At 48.7% G+C, this 16659-nt stretch overlaps 1 protein-coding gene across 1 annotated transcript in view; it reads right to left on the reverse strand.

The window, feature by feature from the left end:
- The window catches only part of LOC144127489 (F-box only protein 47-like), a 62250-nt gene that overhangs the window by 12275 nt on the left and 33316 nt on the right, over positions 1-16659 (reverse strand). The window contains exons 3-7 of the mRNA XM_077660481.1: positions 11342-11485; positions 9831-9907; positions 9519-9720; positions 3087-3275; positions 568-729 (exon numbers count right to left, since the gene is read on the reverse strand). Coding sequence (XP_077516607.1) covers positions 568-729; positions 3087-3275; positions 9519-9720; positions 9831-9907; positions 11342-11485 — 774 coding nt within the window. The remainder of the gene's footprint in view (positions 1-567; positions 730-3086; positions 3276-9518; positions 9721-9830; positions 9908-11341; positions 11486-16659) is intronic.

The raw sequence follows: 16659 nt of genomic DNA on the forward strand, positions 1-16659 counted from the left end.
CAAATAAATGTTATTTATCTCTCTCTCTCTCTCTCTGCGCTAAAACCACTTCGTGGCTAAAAAGTTTTTCTGGGGCCGTGTTCTGTAAGCTGCCCATTTCAAAATGGCCATCTCACGTCAGTCTAGTCCTCTGTCATTGGTCACTCGGATATACCCGCGGCTTTCAAGCGTCCGTGTAAAGCGAACCGGTCGTTGGTATAGAAGGCGACTGTATGGACCTCACCGTTGGCTGCATATCGCAGCCAATGGCAGCCAGTGGTGAGCTGCTGTCGCCAACCGCCCAATGGCAGGATCACCTTCCACAGACGCTTGAAAGCCGCGGTTATATTCGAGTGACCAATAGCAGGGGACCAGACGGATGCAAAATGGCCTTTTTTAAAATGAACAGCTCATGAAACGCGGCCCCCCATGTTCGCATTTTTTTTCTCCGTTTCAAAACGGATTCCCGAGCGTGTACAGTCCTCTGATTAACATTGCATTTGCAGGAGCTCCAGCTCCTAATAGTGCTGCAGCAACACCTCACGACCCACAGGAGAGCACCGAACGGCCAAAGGTGTGCATGCTCACCGAACAGCTCCTCGATGATGGTGATGATGTCGTCGGTGGTCCATCCGGCCCCGTACTCGAAGAGGCCGCGCAACGCGGAGCCCATCTGCTGCAGCGCGACGCTGAGCACCGGCACGCTGGCAGCCGACGCAGGCAGCGATGGCAGCTCCCACATCACCTCGACTGCGCCAGCGACCCACTTTGGGTATACGCGCAGGCCGAGCTCACCGGTGACGCCGGCTTGCAGCAACTGACCGGCACATTAACAAGTCTCCACACTGTAAAGAGCCAACCAAAGCCTGCAGCCCCTCTATCCTCATTTCAGCCCGATGCGAAATGAGAATGGAGGGTAACCAGCGCAAGCTGATGAACCAGCCTCCAGGCTGACGGCAGCCGCTGCAGGATCCCCGGACTCAGGGCCCGTCCTGGTCCGAGCAAACTTCTCTTTATTAGACTCAACAAATGTTTTCACTCATCATCGTCATAATCTCAGCACGCTACCCCTGCTGCTTTTCTCCTCTAGTCGTCATCGCTGTCACCACCACCGTAATAACCATCAGCAGCAGTCCGGCTATGTTCGTTTGTAAGACAAGACCTCTTCTTCTGACCTCCAGTCGGCTCAGCTTCGGTCACTGCATCCTTGCAAAGCTCGTTATCACATCTCCCCACCCGCCTCTGCTGTCTTCCCCTATCGTTTCCCTTTCATTTTGAATCCGCACTGGTATACCGCAAAAGAAACATGAGCCACGTTCTCCTTGCTACATGCTCTGCCCAAGTCCATTCTTTATTTCCGATAGATGTCATTACCGTCACCTCCGTGCTGGCTTAGTGGCTACGGTGATCGGCTGCTGAGTGCAAGTTGGCGGGATGGAATCCTGGCTGCGATGGTTGCATTCTTGTGGAAGCGAAAAGCAAAAACTACGCCATGTGCTCTGCATGCGCTGTCAGTGAAATTAATCTAGGACCCTCTACTATGGCGTCCCTCATAGCTCATGTGTAGCTTGGGACGTTAAAAACCACATACTATATTATACCATACAATATTGTACCGTACCGCAAGCCCGTATCCAAGGGGGATACGTGTCCCCCCTCCCCCCCAACACACACACACACACACCGAAATCAAGTTCGACTCTCTCTGCTCACTTGGCAGTGCTCAGCCCCAGCTTACGGCATCTCTCCCCCCTCCCCGCCAGCTAGAAGAAATGCCTTTGGGCCCTTCCGGAAAAAAATTCTGGCTACGTGCCTGCCGTGCCGCGCCGTACCGTACTTTATCGTACTGTGCTATAGCGTGCCTTACCATACCACCGAGCCGTACCATACCATACTGTACCATGTCATACCATATCGTACCATACCTTATCATACCGTACCGCCGCGGTGGCTCAGTGGTTATGACGCTGGCTGATCATCCGGAACACGCGGGTGCGATCTCGGCCGCGGCGGTCGAATTTCGATGGAGGCGAAATTTTAGAGGCCCGTGTACTGTGCGATGTCAGTGCACGTTAAAGAACGCCAGATGGTCGAAATTTCTGAAGACCTTCACTACGGCGTCCCTCATAGCCCGAGTCGCTTTGGGACTTTAAACCCCATAAACCAAACCAATTCATACCGCACCATACCGTACCGTACGATACCATACCGTGCCATACGTTGCCTTCTATTTTCTTTGTCTCTTTCTTTTCTTCTATCTCTTAATATCACTACATCTATCATTTTCTCCTCTGCGCTTCCTATAAGCCTACAACTATTACAGGTACTACATATATTGCGAAACGCATCTACCTAAAAGGCCGCGACAGGCGGCAAAATCCACGGGAGGCCCTCCTCAGCGAAACATCGGTGCCCGGAATGCACATTAGCATCGTGACCCGCGTCGAAGCTCGGCGACAGCAAAGCGGTGACTTAGCATCTCTCCTCCCCTCCCTAGCTGGCATCTCTCCTCCCCTCCCTAGGCGAAGGAAAAGGCGACGCGGGCTTGAAGAGAAGGCTGAGGAGAGCGGCTTGCGTGGAAGCTGATTCTATGAGCGTCGGAGCAAGCGCGCTTACCACGAGGAATCTGCGCGCACATAAGCCAGGAGGAAACGCATGAATCAATTACAGCCCCTCGGACCGCTCGAGCCAGCAAACCCTGCGCGGTACTGCGGCGCGACACTCCCTTTCTTCAGCTCATCGAGGCTTGGTATGCGAGCAGTGTGCGCACCATGACCTGGTGGGCATCTCGTCTTGAAGCGTAATTATATATTGGTACTGAAAGGCAGACTGATTTTTTGTAACAGCAGGTTCGGCGTTACGTCATGATGGAGTATCCGAATGCTGCCCTTCCGCGTGTTCACACTGCCCCTTTGAAACTGTGCGGTGTTTTTAATGTTGCACTGGCGGCATTTTGACGAAGAAACAAACGCTTCAATGAACTCTGCGCCTTCGGACCTCTGTTTGTCGTTCGGAGTTACTGTGAGTCCAGCACCCGCTTCCCGCGAATAGAGGCAAAGGGTTCTCTGCGCTGTGATGGCGGCATAGGAAAGGTTCGGTCTACGTACAGCGTGGGGGTGTGGACTCACGATGGCAGCAAGGCCCGTAGATGATGAACAGCATCTTGGCGCGGAAGATGAGCGGCCAGGGCTGCAGCAGTCTGTGCAGCCAGCCGGTGACGTCCTCGGGGCTCGACTCGCACAGGTACACTGAGTGCACGAATTGGCGCAGCGCCAGTTCCTCGCGCCGATTGCACCCTGCGCCAGAGATGCATGTTCGTTCTTAGTGCGTGCATCAATAGCGGTTCCGGGACATTTCAAAATTGCTGCGGCCAAAAAAAAATATTTCCTGTGAAAGCAGCCGAATTTTCACGCACGGAAAACTAATCGTGCGCTTGAGCAGCAACTATACCTTGAACTGAAGATTTTTTTTTAAATTGGTTTTTGGGGAAAGGAAATGGCGCAGTATCTGTCTCATATATCGTTGGACACCTGAACCGCGCCGTAAGGGAAGGCATAAGGGAGGGAGTGAAAGAAGAAAGGAAAAAAGAGGTGCCGTAGTGGAGGGCTCCGGAATAATTTAGACCACGTGGTGATCTTTAACGTGCACTGACATCGCACAGCACACCGGGCGCCTTAGCGTTTTGCCTCTATAAAAACGCAGCCACCGCGGTCGGGTTCAAACCCGGGAACTCCGGATCAGTAGCCGAGCGCGCTAACCACTGAGCCACCGCGGCGGGTCAAACTGAAGAATAAAAAATAAAAAATAAAATGAAGCATTCCTCACAACGACGAAGGCTGGGGGGGGGGGGGGCATTTTGTGTATTTATTGTTTGTAACATGTTGCAGCCAATGAAAGCAGTTTTACCACTGCACAAAGCAAGCTGGAGCTACCGGTATAAATCTCGAACCTTTCAGCCGCGCCTTTCTAAATTACAGGAGATTCCGTGTAACATATCGTAATACACGGGCTCCCAAATAGGGTAGTCTACCAAGTGGCGCGTTTTCGCGGTTTCAGATTGCTAGGAATAACTATGCCTTTGCAGGTGACCGCTTTGAGCGATTTCGCTTTCCTTAACTGCGTAATAGGGATAGCAATGTTGACACAGTACTTCAAGCGACGTTTCTCGAAAAAATATGACGCGGACGCTGAATGAAAGAAAAGGCTGAATACAGTATTTCAGACACGGCGCTTGAAAACCTAATATTTCATGAAATACATAATTTAGTATGCCAGGGTGCTTGCACACGGCCGTGCCCAGGCCAATAGAGTGCTTGTGGGGCAGTGCACGGCAGCATGGGAGAAGTCAGAGCATACACCACTGCCAGCTAACATCCTGAAAAATAAGCAAAGTGAAACTATGGAATCAACAGGAAGCAAAATGGAGGGGAAAAAGAAATCAAGCGTACATATCTACGATAATAGGTTTCACGTCTTTGCCACTGTCTGAAGAGAAAGCAGTGACAAGCGAGTCATTCAGAACACTTAACGCTTAGAAAGCACGCGTTCACTCTGTCAGTGCGCACTCTAGACAAAATGAAACGATCCCGCGGAAGTAATGCTCGAGCAGGGGACATATGGGAGGCAGAATTCTTTAGTCCACAGATACTTAAGGATAGCTCTTTCTTTAAGTAACAACGTGTACGAAGGCATATACGAGAGCTTAAGAACATACTGGAATTGTTAGTAATTGGCGCAGCACAAATCACAGCCCGAATTATAGATTTTAGTAAGCAGTCAACCTTATTAACAAAGTCCATAGCACAACACACTGTATGTTAATGCATGTGCTATCATTTTCGTTATATAAATTGGGCATAATGCTTTAATGAAGTATAATGCAGACATGTTACTTTGCGCAGCCGCTCACAAACGTTAGCCAAATAACTGTTCCAAGACATGCTGGAATAGAAATGAACTCCTACGTCAGTGACACTTGTAAGCTACGGAACAGGACAGCAGGCTCAATTGTTGCACTTAGGAGAATGAAGAAACACCGTGGTGGGGACAGGAATAAGTTTCTGGGGATTGTGGAAACATACCAATTTAGTTTTATTTCGATTGATAGAAATTAAATTTTTGCAGTAAAAACTCGTGACATTCACAGAATGAATTTGTAATTCAGTCACGGGTTGATCGTAATTAGCGTGACGGGATACTAAAAGCGTGTCATCTGAGTTCTGAAAAACCCAGCTATAAAAAATGGCGTTACTGAGATCGTTAACATACAAGGTAAGAGGAGCGCTAAAATCGATTCCTGGGGAATTCTACTGCCCAACTGCTTTTAATATTTCGATGCAAATAATAATCGAGGAAAGATAAGAAAAGCGCTCGGAAGCCATAGCTATGAAGATTACGGAGTAATTCATCGCGTTTCACCGAATCAAAACCTTCTGATACATCTAAAAACAATGCGCAAGCAAATTCGCTGTTTTCAAGTGTATTGTTAACGAAATTAGTTACTCCATCGAACGCTAATCTAATGCCACGCCAGCAGATCAATTCATATTGGTTAGGCCATAAGATGTTATGTGCATCGATGAAGCTTTGCATTACATGGTAGATATGCTTTTCAGGTACCACAGCAATGCATGGAAGTATCGAAATAAGTTTTTAGTTTGTGACAGTGTTAACATGCCCGCTTTTGTAAAGTGGCAACTACAAGGGCTCTCTTTAGACCAGGTAGCATGATTTGTGTCGCTATCACGTTATTTACGATTTTTAAAAGAACAGCCTTCATGGCCTCGAATTTTCTGCAAAGAACGTCCGCAGACACGCCATCTAGTCCATCTGACTTCCACTGTATGCAGTTAAAAAAATAACGAATATCATCTTCAGTGCACTCTGGCAGGAAGGTAGACTAAACTGCCGTCTGTGACTCAAAACAACCAGCCGTATTACTAGACCAGCTTGTTGCAGAAACGAGAAAAAAGGAGTTAAATTGGTGACGTAGCATTACAATGAAGGTCCAAAGTTTTTAGCAAATGTTTCACACACATTTTTGCATTTGTTTCGTAGACATCTGTTTTTCGTATTGTACGAGTATTACGAACTATTCTGCTTGGGCCCCAGAAGGCCCCGCAGAATGCACACGAAGATACGGACGGAGAGACGGACGAAAAGGCGGACGACGAGATGGACGAAAAGACGAACAAAAAGGCGGATGAAGAGAGACGAATAGACGGATGAAGAAACAGATGGAGAAGAACGAAGAGGCGGGCGAAGAGAGGAATGAAAATGCGGAAGAAAAGACGGACGAAGAGTTGAGCGAAGAGACGGATGAACAGACGGACGAAGAGACGGACGAAAAGGCGGACGACGAGATGGACGAAAAGACGAACAAAAAGGCGGATGAAGAGAGACGAAGAGACGGATGAAGAAACAGATGGAGAAGAACGAAGAGGCGGGCGAAGAGAGGAATGAAAATGCGGAAGAAAAGACGGACGAAGAGTTGAGCGAAGAGACGGATGAACAGACGGACGAAGAGACGGACGAAAAGGCGGACGACGAGATGGACGAAAAGACGAACAAAAAGGCGGATGAAGAGAGACGAAGAGACGGATGAAGAAACAGATGGAGAAGAACGAAGAGGCGGGCGAAGAGAGGAATGAAAATGCGGAAGAAAAGACGGACGAAGAGTTGAGCGAAGAGACGGATGAACAGACGGACGAAGAGACGGACGAAAAGGCGGACGACAAGATGGACGAAAAGACGAACAAAAAGGCGGATGAAGAGAGACGAAGAGACGGATGAAGAAACAGATGGAGAAGAACGAAGAGGCGGGCGAAGAGAGGAATGAAAATGCGGAAGAAAAGACGGACGAAGAGTTGAGCGAAGAGACGGATGAACAGACGGACTAAGAGACGGACGAAAAGGCGGACGACGAGATGGACGAAAAGACGAACAAAAAGGCGGATGAAGAGAGACGAAGAGACGGATGAAGAAACAGATGGAGAAGAACGAAGAGGCGGGCGAAGAGAGGAATGAAAATGCGGAAGAAAAGACGGACGAAGAGTTGAGCGAAGAGACGGATGAACCGACGGACGAAGAGACAGACGACGAGATGGACGAAAAGACGAACAAAAAGGCGGGTGAAGAAACAGATGGAGAAGGACGAAGAGGCGGGCGAATAGAGGAATGAAAATGCGGAAGAAAAGACGGACGAAGAGTTGAGCGAAGAGACGGATGAACAGACGGACGAAGAGACGGACGAAAAGGCGGACGACGAGATGGACGAAAAGACGAACAAAAAGGTGGATGAAGAGAGACGAAGAGACGGATGAAGAAACAGGTGGAGAGACGGATGGAGAAGAACAAAGAGGCGGGCGAAGAGAGGAATGAAAATGCGGAAGAAAAGACGGACGAAGAGTTGAGCGAAGAGACGGATGAACAGACGGACGAAGAGACGGACGAAAAGGCGGACGACGAGATGGACGAAAAGACGAACAAAAAGGCGGATGAAGAGAGACGAAGAGACGGATGAAGAAACAGATGGAGAAGAACGAAGAGGCGGGCGAAGAGAGGAATGAAAATGCGGAAGAAAAGACGGACGAAGAGTTGAGCGAAGAGACGGATGAACAGACGGACGAAGAGACGGACGAAAAGGCGGACGACGAGATGGACGAAAAGACGAACAAAAAGGCGGATGAAGAGAGACGAAGAGACGGATGAAGAAACAGATGGAGAAGAACGAAGAGGCGGGCGAAGAGAGGAATGAAAATGCGGAAGAAAAGACGGACGAAGAGTTGAGCGAAGAGACGGATGAACAGACGGACTAAGAGACGGACGAAAAGGCGGACGACGAGATGGACGAAAAGACGAACAAAAAGGCGGATGAAGAGAGACGAAGAGACGGATGAAGAAACAGATGGAGAAGAACGAAGAGGCGGGCGAAGAGAGGAATGAAAATGCGGAAGAAAAGACGGACGAAGAGTTGAGCGAAGAGACGGATGAACAGACGGACGAAGAGACGGACGAAAAGGCGGACGACAAGATGGACGAAAAGACGAACAAAAAGGCGGATGAAGAGAGACGAAGAGACGGATGAAGAAACAGATGGAGAAGAACGAAGAGGCGGGCGAAGAGAGGAATGAAAATGCGGAAGAAAAGACGGACGAAGAGTTGAGCGAAGAGACGGATGAACAGACGGACTAAGAGACGGACGAAAAGGCGGACGACGAGATGGACGAAAAGACGAACAAAAAGGCGGATGAAGAGAGACGAAGAGACGGATGAAGAAACAGATGGAGAAGAACGAAGAGGCGGGCGAAGAGAGGAATGAAAATGCGGAAGAAAAGACGGACGAAGAGTTGAGCGAAGAGACGGATGAACCGACGGACGAAGAGACAGACGACGAGATGGACGAAAAGACGAACAAAAAGGCGGGTGAAGAAACAGATGGAGAAGGACGAAGAGGCGGGCGAATAGAGGAATGAAAATGCGGAAGAAAAGACGGACGAAGAGTTGAGCGAAGAGACGGATGAACAGACGGACGAAGAGACGGACGAAAAGGCGGACGACGAGATGGACGAAAAGACGAACAAAAAGGTGGATGAAGAGAGACGAAGAGACGGATGAAGAAACAGGTGGAGAGACGGATGGAGAAGAACAAAGAGGCGGGCGAAGAGAGGAATGAAAATGCGGAAGAAAAGACGGACGAAGAGTTGAGCGAAGAGACGGATGAACAGACGGACGAAGAGACGGACGAAAAGGCGGACGACGAGATGGACGAAAAGACGAACAAAAAGGCGGATGAAGAGAGACGAAGAGACGGATGAAGAAACAGATGGAGAAGAACGAAGAGGCGGGCGAAGAGAGGAATGAAAATGCGGAAGAAAAGACGGACGAAGAGTTGAGCGAAGAGACGGATGAACAGACGGACGAAGAGACGGACGAAAAGGCGGACGACGAGATGGACGAAAAGACGAACAAAAAGGCGGATGAAGAGAGACGAAGAGACGGATGAAGAAACAGATGGAGAAGAACGAAGAGGCGGGCGAAGAGAGGAATGAAAATGCGGAAGAAAAGACGGACGAAGAGTTGAGCGAAGAGACGGATGAACAGACGGACTAAGAGACGGACGAAAAGGCGGACGACGAGATGGACGAAAAGACGAACAAAAAGGCGGATGAAGAGAGACGAAGAGACGGATGAAGAAACAGATGGAGAAGAACGAAGAGGCGGGCGAAGAGAGGAATGAAAATGCGGAAGAAAAGACGGACGAAGAGTTGAGCGAAGAGACGGATGAACAGACGGACGAAGAGACGGACGAAAAGGCGGACGACGAGATGGACGAAAAGACGAACAAAAAGGCGGATGAAAAGAGACGAAGAGACGAATGGAGAAACAGGTGGAGAGACGGATGGAGAAGAACGAAGAGGCGGGCGAAGAGAGGAACGAAAATTCGGAAGAAAAGACGGATGAAGAGTTGAACGAAGAGACGGATGAACAGACGGACGAAGAGACGGTGGAAAGAAGGCGAAGGATGGGGACCCACTCACCGAGCCTGGCACCCAGCACCCTGGTGGTGAGGCGACTAGCGCCCGACAGCCCGAACACCACCTCGTGAACCAGCTGGCACTCACTGTCCACCCAGCCGGCGATGGCGGCCATGAGGAAGGCGCCGTAATGGCGCCACGTGTTGACAACCAGAGCCAGGTCCCGCGGGATACGGGTACGCACCAGTGAAGGGCGGCTCACGAACTGCGCGCAGGCGATGGAGAAGGAATGCTCTATGCGTCGTCGGGCATATCATTTACTTATTTTTATTTTCGCCCTTCACAGAGACAGTATCCAGCCCGGTGACAACCAACCATTTCGATGAAACGCAGCATTATCTTCAGCCGCTCCTTCGTCGAGAAAACGCAGGTCACCCTCTTCATCAGCACGCCTGGAAAAGGCAGAATCGCAGGGAGATGACACATACCTCGGCTCTCGTCTGTTTATTTACAGCGACGACAAAAAACAAAAAAACAAAACAACGTCTCTGCATTTGCCCCCATCACGCCCCTGCTTAGGCTTTCCCGCTTCTTCCCCCTGAAATTTCCGACAGAGTGAGATCGACTTGATTGACCTAATTAAATCTTGACGAACTGCATAATCCTTTGCCGCTTTGAGCGGTATTTCCGGTTTTTTACAATTAAATATTTCGCCTTTTCTTGTTTTTTGTGTTATGACTGATGCATTCTATTTTACTATTTTGCAATGTTAGTTCATTCTTGTTACCCCTGACACATTCATTATTGTATTCTGTGCACTAATTTTGTTACTCTTGTCCCTCCTGCTAGTGCTCGCCTAAGGGCCTGCAGCACTCGATAATAAACAAATAAATAAATACATAAATAAATAAATACATACATACATAAACAAATAAATAAATAAAATACAAGCAATACAAGCAGCAGAGTGAACAGCACGGTAGCTTTCAAGTATCTGGTCTCAGACATTGCCAACTTAAGCAGCAGGTTAACCAAAAGCGAAACGAACAGGACAGGAAGATCTCCGTCAGATATCTGCAAAGCGCCTCTTTTTCTGAGTCTCGAATTCACAGCGTCTCAGTAAAAGTGTTAATCAACCCAGTGCGCTCACCGAGTTCCAGCGTATAGACGTACTATCGGTCCGAAATAAAACGCGAACACGCATATGCCGTACTTTTCTACCCTTACAGCCAGATACTGCTTTGCGAACGATTTATGAATACATACGCCGCTAGACCCACTACCCAGCAATATCAATCACGCTAGTAATATTGTAACCACAAGTACACAGGCAAGATATTTTGTTTTGTTCTTAGGTGCTGTTTGCGAGTCATCCCGGCCTCAGGACACAAGTCGATGCTTTGGGGTGATAGACTGCGTATAGATAGTTGTGCATTTTTAAAGTAAAACTTGTCGGAAGTGAGCGCCTTGTTGTCGACGTCTTTTATCTGCTCTTTGACTACAACTGCTACGCTACGGTTTCACGAAGAACGAATCAACAAGCTGTTTCTGTGCACGGACAAAGTGCCTATTCTTATGTTCCCTCTCCTATTACAGTCTCCAGTGTTGGCAATAAACTTATAGCAACTCTGTTTCGCGACCCAGTCGCCTGCCATTGGCACCACCAGGTCCATTGGCACGTACAGCTTATCATACTCGCTGGCGTTTTAAGCCATTTATTCCACAAACCCGTATTCCACATACTTTTGCTGTCGACTGTACACAGCATAGATCGTGGCTGCAGTGGCCAGCTGTGCACGCTTATGATCTTTAAGTACACAGAAAGCCGGTTTTTCCCATGTTTCGAGCGGGGTTTGGCATCGGAGGACGGGGTTCGAGTGACTCACCGAGCTTCCTGCAGTGGACAATGCACTCCTCGTGGGTCATCTCCTTTACGTCCAGGAGCTTGATAGTGGGGCCCCAGTGGAGGTAGTCGGTGACGCGGTCCCGCGTCGCCTTCGAGCACAGGCTCAGCAGGCCCAGAGTGTTCACTGCGGCCAAGAGATTGGCGAAACGGGTGGAACAAATCAGGGGCACTGAAGTGGCAATGACGCGCTTGGCTCCACGCGTAAGATCGTTTAGGAGTATACGCGAGGAGAAAATCAGTCGTTGCTGACAGTACCACAACGGACACGCACACGCGCGCACAATTTTCTTTGCCTAATGTGCCATAACGAGTACTTAAGTACTATTTTTTTTTTTGACGCCCTACATTTCTCAGGACAAAAAGCTTCGCATGCCTCCAAGAGTTAGGAAGATGAATGGGTAAACGCACATAATTAATCAGCTTAGTATGACGTAAAAACTTATAGCAGAACGTTCTTGCGGGCTAGTAGGTTCATTTTAATAAAATGTAGGACTGCGTGAATCAGACCGGAGAAGAGACATCGAAACGAAAACGACAGTACGGGCGCAGACTTCCAACTGTTTAGTCATGAGTGACAGCACATGACATATAAGCACGGCACCAAAGCGCGCAACCACCTATGTCACTCGCACATGCACTCATATAAGATAGCACACAATGATCATATTTTTTTTTACATTCTTGGGTGAAGAAAAATACGAAAACAAAGTTTCATCTTTGCGGGTGGCCAGATTAAACAAGTGAGCAATCAGACAGCTTGTCTCTAGGAGCTTCATGCCAAAGCAAATAATTAAAGAGAAAGGAATCGAAACTGACAATCAACAAGATTAAAGGCCAGAGAAAAAATTAAACGCGTAGTGCCATGGTAGATGGCAGAAGGCAAAACAACAATCAACAGAATGAAGGCGATGGTGATAGGATAAAAACATGGTATGAGATATGTAAAAACAAGCATCACAGGATGGAAACAAAAAATAAGGAACAACAAAGGAAATTAAATACCGATAAGAAAATATATCTTCGGGCCTGAAAAACAACTTACAGCCAAGCATACATAGCGCATGAAGGACATCAGCCATTTATAAGTGGGCTTCTAAAAAGAGAACAATTTCATTCTGTGAAAGCGAAATAGATGAGGTGCATACACATTTTCCACCAGTTCTAATAATGTGAGAAGATTCGACGGCCTCCCTTTCGGTATTGTCTTTCGGTCTGAACAAAAACGGGGTGTTACGAAAGACCAGATTGCAAGGCACTTTTTTCTTATCCATTCCCTTGCCTACACAATTCTTACATCGCTGTGCTATTGTCAGGTACAATTCAAGAACGAAGTTGCTTTTCCCCTACAAATGGCCGCGCTTCCAGCCAATGCCGTCGGCCGATTCTCATGGTCCTGCTAGCGTTACAATGCAGGAAGGGGACTATCTCCTTTCATCTGCCACGTGCCCGTTCATTAAAACATCTACCAGTCTGAACGACGTAACACCAGCCGCGGGTGAGAATAATTTTGTACACAAGACCTGAATCGCACTCTGCGACCTTTTTATCGTGACTCGTGGTACACTGCGGCCTGATTTTTTTTTCTTTCGTTGCCAAAAAGGCATACGCTGCTCAATTTACACGGTGCCGAGAAAACCATCTTGAAACCATTTCAGTTCGCCACTTTCTTGATGCCGTGTGACACACGGTGAAACCACGGCATCACATGCAGCGACTTTTTTTCCTAGCACTTTCATTCTGCTTTTTGCGGATAATGAAAATTCTGTAATAAACTCGCACACGCTGCGGTCATCAGATGGGAAGGGTAACAACGGAACTAAATTGCTTGACTTGATTCAAGCTCTCCTTTATTTTACAGGTGCATGATTTTTCTAAGGCCAAGATTAAGTTACCGCGTTTTACAAGTTTGGAATGTGCGCCTCCAAAGGGCAGTTGATTTTTTTTTAGTCTTGGATTGTGTGACCTGCGAATATGCTCACTCGCACATTCAAGCTTTAGGTCGAGGTACTGCAGTCTGCTGTCAGGGGCCAACTCGTGGGTGAATATTGTGCGCTATCTTATATGAGTACCTGCGCGAATGACAAAGGCGACTGCGCGCTGCGGTGCCGCGCTTATACAGCATGTGATTTCACTCGGGAAGAAACAGTTGGAAGTCTGCGCTCGTTGTGCCATTGTCGTTTCTATGCTCCCTGTCCTGTCTGATTTGCGCATCCTACCTTTTATTTAAAAAAAAATTCTCCCTCATCAATAAAAAAATTGAGAAATCTGAAAAAGTCTTAGGCGCGCACGTGTATTAGTTTTTTTTTAAATTTCTTGCTCATATTGCGTAGTGCAGTTGGCAAACAGTGCGACATGCCGCAGACGTGCTCTCAGTCAGGGAGAAAATAGGCACTTTCTTTTCTTGAACTCTTTTTTTCGCAGCTGGTTTGCGCTTGGGGAATGAAAGCGCAGCACAATCAGAAGCAGTATTTTAAGTACACTTGTGTTTCCCTCAGATTTGGGACGGTTTCCCGGCAAAGCAACTCGCGCGAAGACGCGGCAAGCGCACGCAGTCTTCACGCGTGAAAGGAGCCATTCTTAATTGCAGGCGCAGCGCTGCAGCAGTCTACGTCACTGGGTCGCGCAGCACGCCAAGCGAACCAAACTATGACTGCCGCCCCGGGCTTGTCAGTATCGGGAAGCAAGGTGTCAATGCGCCCGACGTGCGCCTTCTTTCGGCTCCCTCTGCGTCTGCAGGCTCCACCGCATAACAATCCAATTTAAGAACAAACGCGATGCAGGCTCTGCCTCACTACGCGCCTGTGTGCAAAGAAGACAGCTTGCCGTGTGGTTGTCAGTGACGATAGACAGCGGGAGTAGCTTTTTATCAGCCAGGGTTGCCAGGGTCACTCTCAGGTTATAGAGCAGGAAACGGTAAGGAAAATGGCAAGAAACGGAGGAAGGGGAGCAGATATAGAAGCTGCTTATTTTCAGTGAAAACACAAGAGGAACGGCCCGAGGGAATGTTCCCAAGCGCAAATCCCCCGGAGGCACCATTTGCGACAGACAGGCGAAGCAAGGACACAAAGGGCGGGAAAAAGTGACGCCAGAAAGCTGCGCTGCACGTGTGAGCGCTGACGCACGCTGTCTGCTCAAAGCAGGCTCCCACGGCACTTCCACAACTCAGTCAAGTTGCCGTGCGGACGGGAGATTCGTTGTGGGGCGGGAAGTGTGCGGTGCGGCTGTTGTAGCCAGCGCACGTGTGCAGTTTGTTTCACATCGGAAGGGGACAGGGAAGTCGGCAGTGAACTAAGTCAGGACGTACAGAAGATGGCGCTAGCAATCTGTGGCTCTTCAGAAATGCCCTGCTTTGAGGCTGGGTTGAGTAAAAGCAGACTGGAGGGGGGGGGGGGGGGGGGATGAAAGTAAGATAAGCGGTGTTGTCAGGAAACACATCGATCAGGGGTGCAATTAAGGCCACGCAGGCAATTTTTCTGCCATAAAGCAAGAATAGAAGAGAGCCCTTTTGTATGAAATAGATGTCACGCCAGAACAGCTAAAGTACAGAAAAACTCTGGTTACTACTTTACTTCTCGCTAACATTAATTCTTTAATTCGCTTTAATTCTCGCTAACTAATGCCAATATTATAGCGTATGATTTATGGAACTTCAAGAAAATTACCGTAATTTCTGATGCAGCATTTGAAGTATACAAGCCTAAGAGACAAACCATAGTCTGAGTACATGTGGCCCCCGTTTTGCGCGCGTACTTAATTCATTCTCTGCCATCTGCCCCATCCATCACTCTATCTCTCTCTCAAAGAGAAGCCAACATGACACTGAATTAAACTATGAGAAAAAAAGTCTGCTGCCTCGCAATGAAGCAGAATCAAAGAGAACGCCGGGAAGAGAGACAGCATTATCTAGTGGCGAAAGCAGCGCGGCAAGCAAATGTATATGCGGTGAATTTGTTTTCCATATTGCTATTTTCGGTGTAAATCGGATGACGGCAAAACACATCACTCTATATCTTGGTCAGAGTCCTGCAGTACGAGACAGAGCCGTGAGAGCTGCCCTTTAACATTTCATGCTTCCTGTCTGGCGCTTGCCGTCCGTTCAGGCCTTTGTCCGCTCAAGCACGCCGGTTAAGGTCTGTTCGTAATGCGGGACATTCTTCAACATTAAGGCGGGTCTTCTACGCTCACCAAGCGGCCGTTATACAAACAGGTGTTGAGCGGTCGATCTGCCACTTTAATATATTAGGAAAAGGCGGACATCTCAGCTACAGAAGCTTGTCCTTGGCCTACTGCACTCCGTAAAAGGAAGGCTGGCAGCACCGTAATTTACAGAGTACAGCCCACGGGCTATACAATCTTTTTATGAAGAAAAAGAGAGGCTTTGAGGATTATCTATAGGTGAGAATTATAGAGCATTTTCTTTTTAAATATCGAATAACCTAACACGATATGCCCAACGCGGTGTTATGTACCGGATGCGGACTATGTATCAGATGCGAACAATCTAGGAAATAATATTCTTTCATCCAAAATTTAGCCCTAGGGACTGTACACCGGGTGCGGGACGTATACTGGAAATTGCGATAATCGTAAAACAGGTACGATGGAGATAATGACGATAGCAGACTATATCGCAGTCTTCGCAGCGGGCAGTGATTGCCGAAAGCACTTCGCATGGAAACGCGTAAGCGCACAAAATGCTCGAAAAGACATCGGCGGCTTGAACACAAAGCACGAGGCAGGCCTTAACGCCACTGAAAAACGGTGCACCCCACGTGACATCTTGGTTCTTCCAAAATGAGCACGCCAGAGCGGCCCGAAACCAAAACAGAAATCGGCGAAAAGAGGCTGCACAACTCAAGGCCAGCGGTTCGCTTTGCATGTCGCCTTGACAGGGTTGTCGATTACGAGCCGGGATCGACCCAGAAGCGCGGGAGTACAATCTGCGCCTCGCCGACAACAGTAAAACCGGGTTCCGGACTCGGTAAACACAGCCAAGGTCTTCCCCGCAATTTCCTATACAAAGCTCGGACGTTCGCACGAGACGAGGTAGGGTGCAGCCGGGCAGGGCCACTATTAGAGCGGCGTACGCGAAGCCAATAGGGGATCGGCTCGGGTCCTTTCCCCCACAGAGCGTGATCGCAGCATCCGCTTTACGAGGACCGAGGCGAGGCCACTTTGTAGCGGCGGCTCTCTCCGTTTGCCGAGGGTGCGCGTAGGACGCACACACTGGCCCTTCCTGTTTAGAGCCGCCTCCGACGCGCGTCAAAGGCCCCGAAGCGGTAACGGCTGCTGCCCGTG

This window comes from Amblyomma americanum, chromosome 4 (genome assembly GCF_052857255.1).
Source record: "Amblyomma americanum isolate KBUSLIRL-KWMA chromosome 4, ASM5285725v1, whole genome shotgun sequence".
Classification (NCBI taxonomy): Eukaryota; Metazoa; Arthropoda; class Arachnida; order Ixodida; family Ixodidae; genus Amblyomma; species Amblyomma americanum.